Source organism: Emydura macquarii, unplaced genomic scaffold (assembly GCF_026122565.2).
Source record: "Emydura macquarii macquarii isolate MOO-44397 ecotype Brisbane River unplaced genomic scaffold, CSIRO-AGI_Emac_v2 contig_3110, whole genome shotgun sequence".
NCBI classification, from domain to species: domain Eukaryota; kingdom Metazoa; phylum Chordata; order Testudines; family Chelidae; genus Emydura; species Emydura macquarii.
In genome coordinates, this window is record NW_027133247.1 from 158331 (window position 1) to 172002 (window position 13672).

Here is a 13672-nt window from a genome sequence, read left to right on the forward strand (position 1 = left end):
CCTAGGGTTCTGGCACCTTCGCTGATGGTTGCTCCCCCAGGTACTGCATCTCCAAAGGGACATTAAGGCACCGTTGACAGACCACTGCTCAGGCTGCCCAAAGCCTCTTACTGTGCGGTACCGTCGCTCCAGAGAGTGACCCTTTGGCGACGAACACATCGAATACCAGGTTCGTCGTGGGTGCCGCGGTTGGAGCAGGGGTACGGACCACACTCTGGTGAGCTGGGGTGACCCAAGCATCATCCCTGCACCTAGGACTTTTTGCACTCTGCATGCATCTCGGCGCTGAGTCAAGCTCCAGCGATCAGCTCTGCCTGGCCTCGGTGCAGGGCGAAATCCTCAGTGCCGAGTCTGTCTCCGGCCACTGGGCTTGGCACAGCCTCAGTACGGGGGTGAAACCTCAGTGTTGAGGCTGTCTTCGGCATCCGGGCTTGTGTCAGTGCAGGGCGAACTCCTCGGTGCCGGTTTTGTCTCCGGCATCCAAGTTGGCGCAGCCTCGGTATGGGGCGAGACCTCAGTGCCAAGACTGTCTCCGGCATACGGGCTTTGCCTCGGTGCAGGGTCGAACTCCTCGGTGTTGAGTCCATCTCTGGCATCCAGGGGTTCATTGTTGCCTCAGCACGGGGGGCAAACTCCTCGGTGCCGAGCCTATCTCTGGCTAACAAGTTCTGCACCGTCCGGTGAACACCTCGGTGCCAAGACTGTGTCCAGTGACTGGGATCAGCACCGCATACTTGCTGGCAAACTCTTCAGTGCCGGAGCAGTGGGATGGACCTCACCAGGTGTCGGGGGGTTGAGACTGGGTTGGGCGGGCGACTTCGCTCTCCATCTCAATGCAGGTCGGTCTGGCAGCAGCAACCTGGGATGACTTCTAGGGGAGCAATCCTGCTCTATCCTAGGAAACCGGTCTGCAGGAGAGCTTCCTCCCTCTACCAGTAACCACCACGGGTGGAAAGAAGGAACTGAGGGGACGTAGGGCCAGCAGTGCCTCAAATACTGTGGCATGTGCATGGGACTCCAGGGGGCACCAGAGCCGGCCCTACGGGATCTGCTAAGGGGAAAAAGTTCTGGTAGCCATGCACGGTGGCGTGCACACACCTATAGTGGAATGGACATGAGCAATCACTCAGAGAAGAATTATTATGCTCAGTGTTTCCACAATTTTTGAAAAAACACACTCTTGAAACAAGATTTTTACACAGTGTTCGGACTTCCAGGGGGTGGTGCTGCTGACTGGCCAACTGCTGAGTTCCAGAGGTTGGGGGTTCTAGCCTAGACCCTTGTGCTACACCTATTCTGACTGATACACAAAAAGGGCCTACTGGGGTGAAACCCATGCTGAGAGTAGACGGCGGGGGAGGGGAGGTGTCTTAGAGGGGTCACATGCCACATCTTGCTTCTGATCACATCAATCTCAGCCCAGAAACAGTACCCCAGGAGGAGGGGCCTGACTGAGACTTAAGCCTGGTCTACACTACAGAGTGAGGTCAATATAAGGCAGCTTACATTGACCTAACTCTCTAAGGGCAGATCTACACTGCTGGCAAAATTCGGCGGCAGTCGATGGGAGTTATGTAAGCTATACAGAGTAGCTTGCATAACTCCCGTCGACTTCATAACTTCCCTTTATAGCACTCCATCTCCACTGTGCTGCACCGATGAGAAATGCGTACCCATCGACGCAGCGCTACGCTTTTTTTGGAGGTGGTTTAATAGATCTACTTCCAGATTGATTGAGTGTGTCTTCACTGCTGCTCAATCAATCCGGAAAAATCGATCCGACAGCGGCGAATTTGCCACCGTCAGTGTGTACACAGCCTAAGTGTCTACTCCCGCCAATCTAAGTTGTCCACTACATTGACTTAATAACTCCCACTCCGTGAGGGGTGTAGGTCAATATGATGAGGGGGACAGAGTGTCTGTGTAGACACTGCATTACCTACATTGACTGTTGGCTATTAGCCCCTGGCAGAGGGGGCTGACAGCCCAGAGCCTCACTGCTGCCTTCTGGTGAGGGATATGGGATAAGGAAGGAAAGCCTAAGCCTGGTCACTCAGGCTTTCCTCCCCATTCCCTCACCACGAGGTGGCAGTGGGAATCCAGGCTGTTAGTCCCCATAATGTCAGTTACATTGGTGGAAGTGCTCCTAGTAATGATGCGCACCACCAATAGACGGAGCTAGTGTTGACATGAAAAACCACAGTAATTACAGTGGTGCCTATACATTGACCTAACTTAGTCTGACTTCATTCTGTAGTATAGACAAGGCCTTATGGTATGCTTACATGGCAATTTTAAAGCCCTTCAGCCCAAGTCGCACTACCCCAAATCAGCTGACACAGGCCATCTTAGGGTGTTTAATGGCAGTGTAGATATACCCACAGTGTGCTTTTTAATATGTATATGCTATAGCAATTTAAAATTAGGACTCGCCAACTAGTGGTCCAAGGAGATTCTAGGAACTATAATCATACCATTCATACCATTAACAATGACCAGAAACAGTAGTTAACTAATTCCTGGATCTATAAAGACAAATTTTGTTACAACGAATAATATATTCTAAAAAGCATTTGGTCCTTTCCCTTTCTTCTTGCCAAATTTCCAGGCTATTTTCCACCTATTTATTTATTTTTTCATTAAAAAATAAAAAACTTCCAAAAATCCCAAAGTGTTTTCTGTTAATAGCAAGAACCTTAGAACAAATAAGGAGAAGCGGATAGGATCACTGGACTGAGATCCAGGAGGCCTGGGTTCTATTCCTAACTCTATCACTAGCCTGCAGGGTTGACCATGGATATATCACTTCCTTTCTCCCAGCGCTTCAATCTCCCAATCAGTAAAATGGAGATAAAGATACTGATCTCTTTGGTAAAGCACTTTGTAACCTACTGGCAAAAAGCACTATATAACAGCTATGGATTATTATTATTAATGCCAAGTCCTAACTTATTACCGTTTTGGAGGGGGAAGTCACAAATAGAAAAAACATTAATCAGCAACTAATCATTAAACAACAACAAAAGTCTCAGTTTGGTTTTGGTTCATTACATAACAGGAATAGCTAGCAAGACTGAAATTCAACAAATGTACTTTAAATCAATAAATTAACTAAATCTACATTTAAAAAAAAGAGAAGGACAGCCTATTTTATAATTGGACACATTTAATAAAAATGGAAACAAAAATTAACAAGATATCCCTGATACTTTCAAGTAGACAGCTATTCAGCTCTTTCTGGCCTATGAATATTTAGGGATAAAATAAAAATCTTTCTGAACTATTTCACTTTGAATTTTTATCATTACTTATGTATATTATATACGTTTAGTATATAATCAGGATCTTAAAGTTCTTTGATCTGTTGTTGAGATTAAGATCCAAGTAGTTCAACTGCTTAATCAAAGGCATTTTATATCAGCTGCTTTTATCATATTTGCATGTTTAAACTTCTGTTGCTAAAAGATTACACCATGTCACCTCATTTTAATTGCTATAAATAGCCATTTGAAAACTTTTCAGACTGAAGAATAGCATGTTAAAAAGGAATTCAAAGCTTGCTTATACACCACACATCATATTAGCTTTTGCTTTGTCCGGAGAAGAAAAAAAAAAAAAACAACTCCAGTATTAAAGAATGGACCTATGCTTAGTAGAAGACCAGGATATTTATGACCAACTGTCTTTTTAATTTTTAGAACTATAATTTTTATTGAAAGCTGCAAGGTATTGGGGGGAGGAGGGAAAAAACAAATCCACAGACTGCTAAAATTTGAGGGAAACTATATACATATCCTGCAACTCTTAAGTAATACCACTGATTTCAATAGCACTACTTGTGCTACTACAGGATGAGGCTACTAAACACATCAGAATGAGGTTTATACTGGTATGATTTTTCAAAACTTAAGTGGAGGACTCTTTTGAGGGTCTGGTTTATAACTGAAGAAATGCAGATACACATACCTACTTTAAGGTTACATTTAACAGCTATTTTTCTTACCAATAGGAAAGTGCTTGTAAAGCTGCATTCATGTAACAAGTGTTTCCAATATTTTTCAATCCTGTAAGACCTGTAAATAGGGAAAAATACATCAAGCAAGCTAAAATTTAAAAAGAAACATGGAGGAAAATAATTTTTCTATTCAAAGATTTACTAGTTAAATTCTGCTCTCAGTGACACCTCTGCAACCCCTTTGAGGCCGCTGGGATTGCACAAATGTAACTGAGCAGAATTTGATTCCTAAACAGATAAATTATCTCAACTCCTATTTTCATATTGACCTAAGTGGATTGTATTTTATCTTTTTATTCACATTTAGTATCTTTATGTATATTTGCAGAGTGACACTGTTTTGAAAAAAGATTATAAAGATAAGGGTTAGAGAACGTTTTAATTTTACTCTAATTTAATGAGTTTACCAGTTCAAATAATTTTTCCTCTTTATCTGTGTATGATTGATATTTATAACTGTCAATTATATAATCAACAGGTTTTTAGAAGGATTTATCAATGGCTTTTCCATACCTTTAATCTGTGCAATGAGTATTTTGATTATATAACAATACACAAATTTTCTCAGTGAGGGATTATTTTTGCAAATGATTCAGTTTTAGTTAACTTATGTTCTCTCTCTCTCTCTCTTTCCTGCATGGATTTATTAAGTGTTTTAATCTTTATTCAGCACATCTTCACACACCTTTCCCAAGAAAATCCTATTTTCAGACTAGAACTACTTCTTTTCTTAATTAACTCAGCAAACATTATACACACTCACATTATACACACACATTATAATGGGAAAAACTTTCATTATAGGGCCCAATTGATAAATGTTAAAATATTTGAGCAGTCTGTACCCATGCACTAGTCCTATGGGCTTCAAAAGGAGTAAGTATTCCTGCAAGTCAGAACTAGCAATTATTACAGAATGATCTCAGTTCAATTCAGTGAAACTTTATTGGCATGACAGGCTATACAAGTGTTGTCAAAGCATTAATGAAATCAACAAAATAGAACACAGTTTGTCTCAAAAGGTAACCAAATTCTTCTACAAAAATAACTCCAATGTACTACTGAAAACAATCAAATCACTGCTTCTAATTACTAGAAAAGTTAAACACAGCATTTTAAAAAATATTTAGCAATCTGACAAAGCCTTTAGCTCAATGGTCTGATAATTAACTAAGACACAAGAAATGCATCTCATCATTTTGATGTATGAGAGACAGGACCCTAAAAGTTTCATTATTATTTTTAGAAAACTTACTTGTTTAATTCAGCTAAATTAACCAAAAAATGTTTTCTAAAAATAAACATGTAAAAAAATAGAACTTAGCCTATAGGTACTGAGAAAGTCTCTTTCTCTCTCTCTCCATTCAAATGATTCTGCATTTCCCATCGCTCAACCTACATCAGACTGGCCTTCCTGATTCTTCTCACTTCATTTAGAGACAGAAGGAGTACATGTCACAGTTAAGGAGATATTGAAACAGCAATAGGTATTTCAAAGTTATTTCAAATACTGTGTGTGTATTATATATAATTTCCATAGACCCTGCCTGATTCTGCAAACATTTATGCATGATTGACTTCAGTGAGATTGTTCACAAGCATAAAGTTAAGCAAATGTGTAATCATTTAAAGGATTGGGCTTTTATTCAATAGCAATGTATTTAGCTAAGTTTTTAACAACTTATTGGTATAGTTTTCACCAAGTAGTAACTGAACTATTCACTGAAGTTATATTTAGCACTGCTTTATCCTGCTTTCCAATATATGCCTTGTCAGAAAGATTTTAAATAAAATTGCAGGGGACTATTTAAACATTTTTTTAAGGAAACATTAAGATAAATAAGACTTGTGAGAGCTTATTCCTTCTTGGAGCATATACACATTACTCCACTAGTGCTAACAGGAATTCAAATAAAACTTTATCTGTATAGTAACTTTCATACAAAGTGCATCTCCAGAATACTTCATAGCGTTAAATACGAATAAAAGCAGAAGAGACGCTACGGCATTGACAGGTGATACAATACAGGGTTTTCAAGATTAAAGAGCAGATGGTGAATCAGTGAGGTGGAGACACAAAGGAAGGCTATGCCAGATGGCAAGAGCTGCAGAGGAAAAGGCTTTGGTCCAGCAATAGGGAGGGTGAACAGATAAAAAGCTGGTGCTAGCTGAGTGAAGGGAGAAGAGAGAAGGAAAGAGAAAAAGGTCCATGAGATAAATTGGAGAAACATCTCCCCATCCTCGAGAGAAGAAATTGGTTGACATGTTCACTGGTGTCTCAATAAAGCAGCTGAGTAAAATATAACTAGATAAAGTGAAGGAAGTAGTAAACAGAAAAATTATTCATTATAAAAATGATCCATGTGGGAGACTTCAAAGAGATTGTTAAATGACAAATAAAACCCTCAGTTTTTGGAGCTTCATTACACTTTCCCCTTATATTTTCCCCTTTTCCATTATATAAATACCAGGTTTGGGTTAACTTTTGCACTGACAGCATTTGTCAGAGCATGAAATCCATTATTAACCAAAACATGTGCTGGGAACTACAGACCCAAAATGTTAACCAATATGCAGAAAGCATTCACACAAGGTATCTTAAAAGGAGGAAAAATGTTAAAAACAAATTTTGCAATAATTACCCATTTACCAGTGTGGTTATGACACTAAATTTTAGTCCAATGAAAACAAGCAACTACGCTAATCTCACTACTGCGTTCTTTATCAGTGACTGATGTACCACAGATAACATCACCAGAACCTCTTCTCTGAAGAAAAGGAAAGGATGCTGCAGTTCAGCATCAGAATCAAAATGCAGCTCTAAGAGTGGCAGAAAATAGTTCCAGTTGGAAAAGAAGTAATTTTTAAACAGATGGAGAATGGATTCACTCACACTCACACACGGTGGAATTATTTAAGTGAGGGCATGGACAGAGCAATTAGTTGACAGTGTAGGGTTTAATCCTCCAGTTTCATTACCTCTTGCCTTCAGTTCATCTTCTTCCACATCTATATCTAAAGCACCAAATACAGGAACTAGAGGAATCTTCAGTGTTGGATTACCAGGTATTTTAAAATCCTTATTGGAAGAAAAGGTAAAATATAGATGCACTTAGGTTTATAAATCCATTTTTTCTTTAAGTGTTAGTACAGTTTACTAACATATGCCTATGAACTAAACATAGGATTCATTCAAAATAACTGCCTTCTAAATGTATGTTTAATTTTATGTAAAGCAAAAGAAGTTTGCAGCTACACTATGAAAGCATACTAATTCAAGCAGGTATTCAGGGTAAGGACACAACGTCCCATTTTCTGGAAAAATTTGAGAAAATGACATTATATTTTGACTGATTTAAACATTGTAAGATTTCCTACCACTGCTTCAGGAATAACAAGCCTTCATTGCAACTTACCACATAACAATGCATTATAACACAACATTTATAAATTCAGCACACAAATTTGCCATCAGATGGCCCATTATGTTTAATCAAACGAGAGAGAGAAGATGTTCTGAGTCAAGCACAATACTTATTGTATTTTATGTCATCTTTCTGTGAGCACAAGTGGGAAATCCTAAACAAAATTTTAAGGTAAAAAGCAACACAAATTTCATAAGTTATGCTAATTTCTTCTTATGTGATGTCAAGTACACTGCAACTTCCTTGAGAGTAGAAAAACAATTGGGTGTTGGTTGCATTTCACATTTGAACTCTGCAATCACACCAAGCATTATTTTTAAGTCAAGGTACCATATATTTCAGGAGCACATGTGAACAGAAGACCCAATATATATAGCTGAAACACCACACAATTAGAATTATGTGGTTGGCGTTTTATGATAAATGTATTATGTCAAATCTACTAATATTAAAATTGAAAACAAGCTAAAGTTATAGAAGTATTTTTCAATAATTTCTTCAGGGATATTTTACCACCAGAACTTCTAAGACTTCCATAATATTATATTGTATAATTTTGCCAATATCTTTTTGAACTCCAACCACTTATTACTAGATTCTAACATATATTAAAAGAATACATGGTATTTTTCTGGTATATTTTATTTAAATCAATGTCTTATAATATTTGTGTGTATATGGTGCTATCTTCTCCCTCAGAAAAAAAAATCTTTTCATTGGCATTGTGCTTTTATTCATTTTACTTTTTACACACTAGTTATTTTTCACTCTTGTATTTGAACTTCAGCTGTCACTTAACAAGTAGATCAGGTTGCCAGAAGGCATATAGACATATAAATAGATATTCTAATATGAAGAGTGTTGGATAGATACTAAGTCATCTGATGGCTACAGCGAAATTCTGATGCAGCTTTTCAAGGAAATGCTCTATCTAAATATTAATTATTTAGTGTGCCAATCTGCACAGCACTGTTCAAAGGGTCCAGTCCCACAAAGGGTGGAGAGCCTTCAACTCTCACTATTTTCAGTGGCAGAAATAGGTACATGCTGCATGAGGAAGTCAGTACCTTCTCCAAGGAACTTATTTACAAACTTCTTTTAAAATATACAACATAGTTTAAACTTGTACATGGAATCTTCAGATGCCTTTTTTTTAAATTTGTCCCAATTCAGCTAATATTTCTTTTTCATTCATTGGCAGAGCTTGTGAGGTTATACACTCAACTTGATGGCATTTCTCTGTAATGTGATCATTTTAGAATGCAACATCTTATCAATTCCAAAATATTCTAGGACTCAATGGCCAGAATCCTAATCATTTTGGAGAAAGTCAGAAAGGGGGAAAATGGGAGATGCATGGAGCCCCTGCCATATGCTAGCACAACCAGAGCTTTAAGGACCTGGGTAATTATCTATAGATCAAACAACTCTTTGAAAGCACCTATTAACACCTTCCAGCATAAGAATATTCCATCTCTATCCATTACCCCCCATAGAATTTAACATGTTGATTGTGGAGGTGGTGGGGGGGACCGGATGATAGGGGGAAATGGTGGTGTGCACATAGTCCCTGGCAAATGGAGGGGAAATGGGGGACATTGGTGTGGGTGTTAGGAAGTGATGGAGGACACAAAACTCCTGGTGAGGGGAAACTGAGGGACTCTAGTATAAGGGAGGGACCACAGATTGTCCCTGGCATAGAGAGGCCTGGGTGGCACACAGAACCCCTGGAATGGAGGAAGGGGAAAATGGGAGGTGCAAACAGATGCTGGCATGAATGGATAATGAGGGACCCTGGTATGGGAGGATGGGCAATGAGGGAGCACATAGAACCATTGATGGTGGGGGTGTGGAGAAGTTTGGGTGTCCTTGGTATGTGGGGAGAAGATTGGGGGTGGCACACAGAGATGCTGGTATGGGGGAGAATGGAGGACCCTGCTATGAGTGGAGAGGTGATGGGGGACAGATCAAACCCCTCGCAGGGGAGAGACTGAGGAATCCCTGAAATAGAGGGAGCTGGAAGGTGGCACACAAGGAGTTGGAGGAGGAGCAATGGAGGGATGCAAGGAGCCCCTGGAGGCACAATGAGCTCTGCCTGCACAAGCCACAAAGTGTGTAACCTCCTAGATATTACTATTTGTTAATAAATTGTGTGTTAACAATGGTCACGTTCCTCTACACAGTTTAAGTTTCTGATGTTTTTAGATCTCCAAAGTTATGATCATATAATAAATGACAGTTTACATATCTAAATTTCTAGTTTTGTTTTCATTATAAAGTTTCCTAAATCTTGGACATGTGTAATCGTGAAAAAAGCTTAATTATCCTAACTGCACTACAAATGATATCAGCTTTCTGATTACTTAATTGTTCCTTAATGTGTCTTTGATGACAGCATTCTGTAATGATTAAATTATTCTGTCCACTTTTCTTTTTAAAATATCTCACACACACATATATACACTACAGAGATCATTTACTGCAGTCCTCTGAGTAAACATATATCATAGCTGAAGAGACCAAAATTACTATAGCAACTGTGGATGTACTGTTCAATGGGGAAAAAAATCTCCAATAAGAAAACAATTACATGCCTTAAATTTCTGATATAGCTCAGTAAATCTTACTGAGTTTGCATTCTTAAATTACTAACAAGGTCATTCAAATCCTCTTAAATTTCTTTTTATAAGTGGCTGAATGAATACAGACTGACAGTTGCTTGCTTGTTTCTCTTGTGTCCCCATGTGAATTTGCACCGCTCTTTGGCTAGAGGCTTCACAAACGCACACCAAAACAACTTATTCTTCATACAGTAGCCAGTAATAATTTGAATGTGACAACTAAAAACTTCTCACTAACCACAGGATGGAAAGCAAAGCTAAATGATTATTCCCACCTTAAACCTTCAAATGTAGTTTCATATTCTCCAACTTCTGGCTGATTTAAAAAACTAAGTAAAATACACTCATAACGTCATTCTTGGGAAGCAAACAGAGTGTTACAGAGAAAGATTTAATGTAGGTTGGGAGTTAAGGTGCAGAGACAACTTTATAATAAACACAGAAGCATAAGAAGTGGAGAGTACAGTACAGAAAATCACATTAGCTGCAGCACCAGATAAGACAACTGAAAAATAAGACCTTCATTCCAAAGCACAGCTAAAACAAGATCTGTGTGCATTTCGCTTGGTTTAAAGAAAATACCTGTACACTATTTCCTTGTGTTTTGTGAGACAGTCTGGCATTTGGTAAAGGAGAATGAGATCCTAATTTTCTATCCAGAAATACTTCTTTGCTACATGCATAACACCAGACACGCAGTGTGGTAAGGTTGACAGTTAGACAGTGCTTTGTATCCTAAAACAGAACAAAAAACATGATTTAGGAACTTGCATTAAACCTCAATATGTGCAAGCCAGAACTATATTAATGTGTGAAATCTTTCCAAAAAAGACCAACATATACAAGGCAAAAATAGTAAATCTAGCAGCAATTCAGCTGTCCCTGAAATCCAAGCTTTTAACTCATAACACCTTTAGATTGAAGGGGTCCAAACCAGCAGCAAAGTATAATCACATCACAAATACCATTAAAGAGATGTGTCTGCTTTAATTATCGGTCCAATATGAAAAGAGAAGATTTCAGTGTTGCCCATAGTTATCTTAAAGTGTTACAATTCACTCGCAGAGAAACTTGAAGTATCTGGGTATTGGTAATGGGATACAGAGTGTTTTCACTTCTAGGTCAGTATTTAAAAAGTTATCCCAGAGATAGCAAGTAATCAAGTCATTGGCCCTCAAACAGTTGTCATACGGTGACATAAAACGAGACTTTTTAGTTCAGTTCCTAGCAGACAGCTGCTCACATTACAAAAATCATAATCACAGTACCCCTGGTTAGTATTCTTGTTGGAAGCTTCATTCAGCCTGATAGATTAGTAAAGCTATTCTCAGATTATGAACAAGACAGTCAGCTACCACAAATTGTTGGTATATATCCTGAATCCAGTTAGCCAAACTGTTATGGCAGAAAGGACTTTTAACTGTAGTCTTCGTACTTGGAATTGTCCCCAAAATCAAGATTTATCTAAAATTGCAAACGTTAGAACAGTAGCATGTGCGTTCTCATACGATATACAATGAATAACAAACCTGACAATCCTATGGCTGACTTGATCAGGTTCAAGCATGTAGTTATGTTCAAATGTAATAAAGAAGGCTCTAGAATGGAAGGGTGGAATCCAAGCATGTTGCCTTATAAAACCTAAATTCTTTGATGTTTTTTATCGAACACAGGTCAGTGTTATTCTAACTAATTTAGCATTTTGTATTTCACAAAGCATCTCACAAACCTGGGTGAATGGCAACAAAATAGCAAATGAAATTCAATTTTTTATAATAAATGCACAGTAATCCACATTGGGAAACATAATCCCAACTATACATATAAAATGATGGGATCTAAATTAGCTGTTACCATTCAAGAAAGATCTTGGAGTCACTGTGGACAGTTCTCTGAAAACATCCATTCAATGTGCAGCGGCAGTCAAAAAAGTTAACAGAATGTTGGGAATCATTAGGACAGAGGTAGATAAGACAGAAAATATAGTATTGCTTTGTCATTTATAAAATCCATGGTACAGCCGCATCTTGAATACTTCGTGCAGATCTGGTTGCCCTATCTCAAAAAAGATGTATTGGAATTGGAAAATGTAAAGAAAAGGAGAAAAAATTATTAGGGGTATAGAATAGCTTCCATATGAAGAGTGATTAATGAGATTGACTTTTCAGTTTGGAAAAAAGCAGCTAAGGGGGGATCTGATAGAGGTCTACAAAATCATGACAGGGGTGGAGAAAGTGAATAAGGAAGTGTTATTTACTCCTTCTCATAACACAAGAACTAGGATTCACCAAATGAAATTAATAGGTAGTAGGTTTCAAACAAACAAAAGGAAGTATTTCTTCATACAACACACAGTCAATATGTGGAAGCCTTTCCCAGAGGCTGTTGTGAAGGCAAAGACTATAACAGGGTTCAAAAAAGAACTAGACAAGTTCATGAAGGATAGGTCTATCAATGGCTATTAGTAAGGAGGGACAGGGATGCAAAACCAAACCATTCAGTCCGACAAATATCCGGAATTAAATGATGGTAGGAAAGGATGTTTACTCCTCAGGTCCTTTAAGTAGGAAGTTCCTAGCCAGTGGGTTCCTGTAACTGCAGACCCAGAAGCTCTATGCCCCTCTGACCACTGTGAAGTTGATCAAACCAGTTCCAGACCTGTCTCACTCCCAGTACCTGCTCTCTCCATTCCTGTCCATATGCTACTGAAAATCCAGTGACCTCATTAACTTCCTCCACTGCAGATTCCTTCTCTCCAACTATCATCTCCCTGGCCAAACAATTATACTTCTCTCTCATTGAGTCCCATAGTTCTCGTCACTTCTTGGCAACATTTGAGTCCCTCCTTAAATCTCTCCCCTTCCTCTCTCTCTACACAGGATCTTGCAGACTTCAGAGAAAAAAAATAAACAAAATCTACCAGGAATCTCCCCCTTTCATCTCCTCTTCCCCTTCTGCTATCACCATCCTTGAGGTCTTTTTCCTTCTTTTCTCCCCTAAACACCCCTATCTGCCCAATGATCCCATTCCTCTTCCTGTCTCTTTACTTCCATTGCTACCGTAATTCTTCCCCTTACCCTTCTTTCAAAACCTCCCTCCTTCACAATATGAACAATGTTCCGGTCTCCCCTATCCTCCAAAAACCATCCCTCAGTCCTATCTACCTCTCCAGCTACAGTCCCATATCTCTCATGCCTGTAAACTCCTTGAACACAGCCTGCTACAAATGCATTCACTTCTCCTCCAATCCAGTCTTGAATTTTCTCCATCTGGTTTCCAGTGATTCCACTCTACTGAAACCTCTCTTTCTAAGGTCTCCAATTATTTTCTACACAAATCTCAGAGCCTCTACTCTGCCTGCATCCCCTTTGACTTTCCTGCCATGTTTAATAAGATCATCCTCTCCTTGGTATATCCTCATACTGGGCTTTTCCAGGTACTGTCCATTCCTGGGTCTCCTCTTACTTCTGACACTTCCTTAGTGGATCATCCTCCCTTCTCTCATGGTCTGTGAGAAGACTCTGTCCTTGGCACTTGGCTCTTCTAACTTGAAATGTTGTTTCTGGGTGATATCTCACACGGCTTCAGCAGTCACCACCTTTGGACTGATG

General features: G+C 39.1%; 1 protein-coding gene across 4 annotated transcripts in view; it reads right to left on the bottom strand.

The window, feature by feature from the left end:
* Positions 1–13672, bottom strand: part of USP33 (ubiquitin specific peptidase 33) — a 96567-nt gene that overhangs the window by 61055 nt on the left and 21840 nt on the right. For all 4 annotated transcript variants that reach the window (XR_010916701.1, XM_067530687.1, XM_067530686.1 and 1 more), the window contains exons 5-7: positions 10644–10796; positions 6995–7094; positions 4004–4073 (exon numbers count right to left, since the gene is read on the bottom strand). Coding sequence is in view for 3 of the 4 variants with exons in the window: in XM_067530687.1 (XP_067386788.1) it covers positions 4004–4073; positions 6995–7094; positions 10644–10796 (323 nt within the window). In the remaining variant the exon portion in view is untranslated. The remainder of the gene's footprint in view (positions 1–4003; positions 4074–6994; positions 7095–10643; positions 10797–13672) is intronic.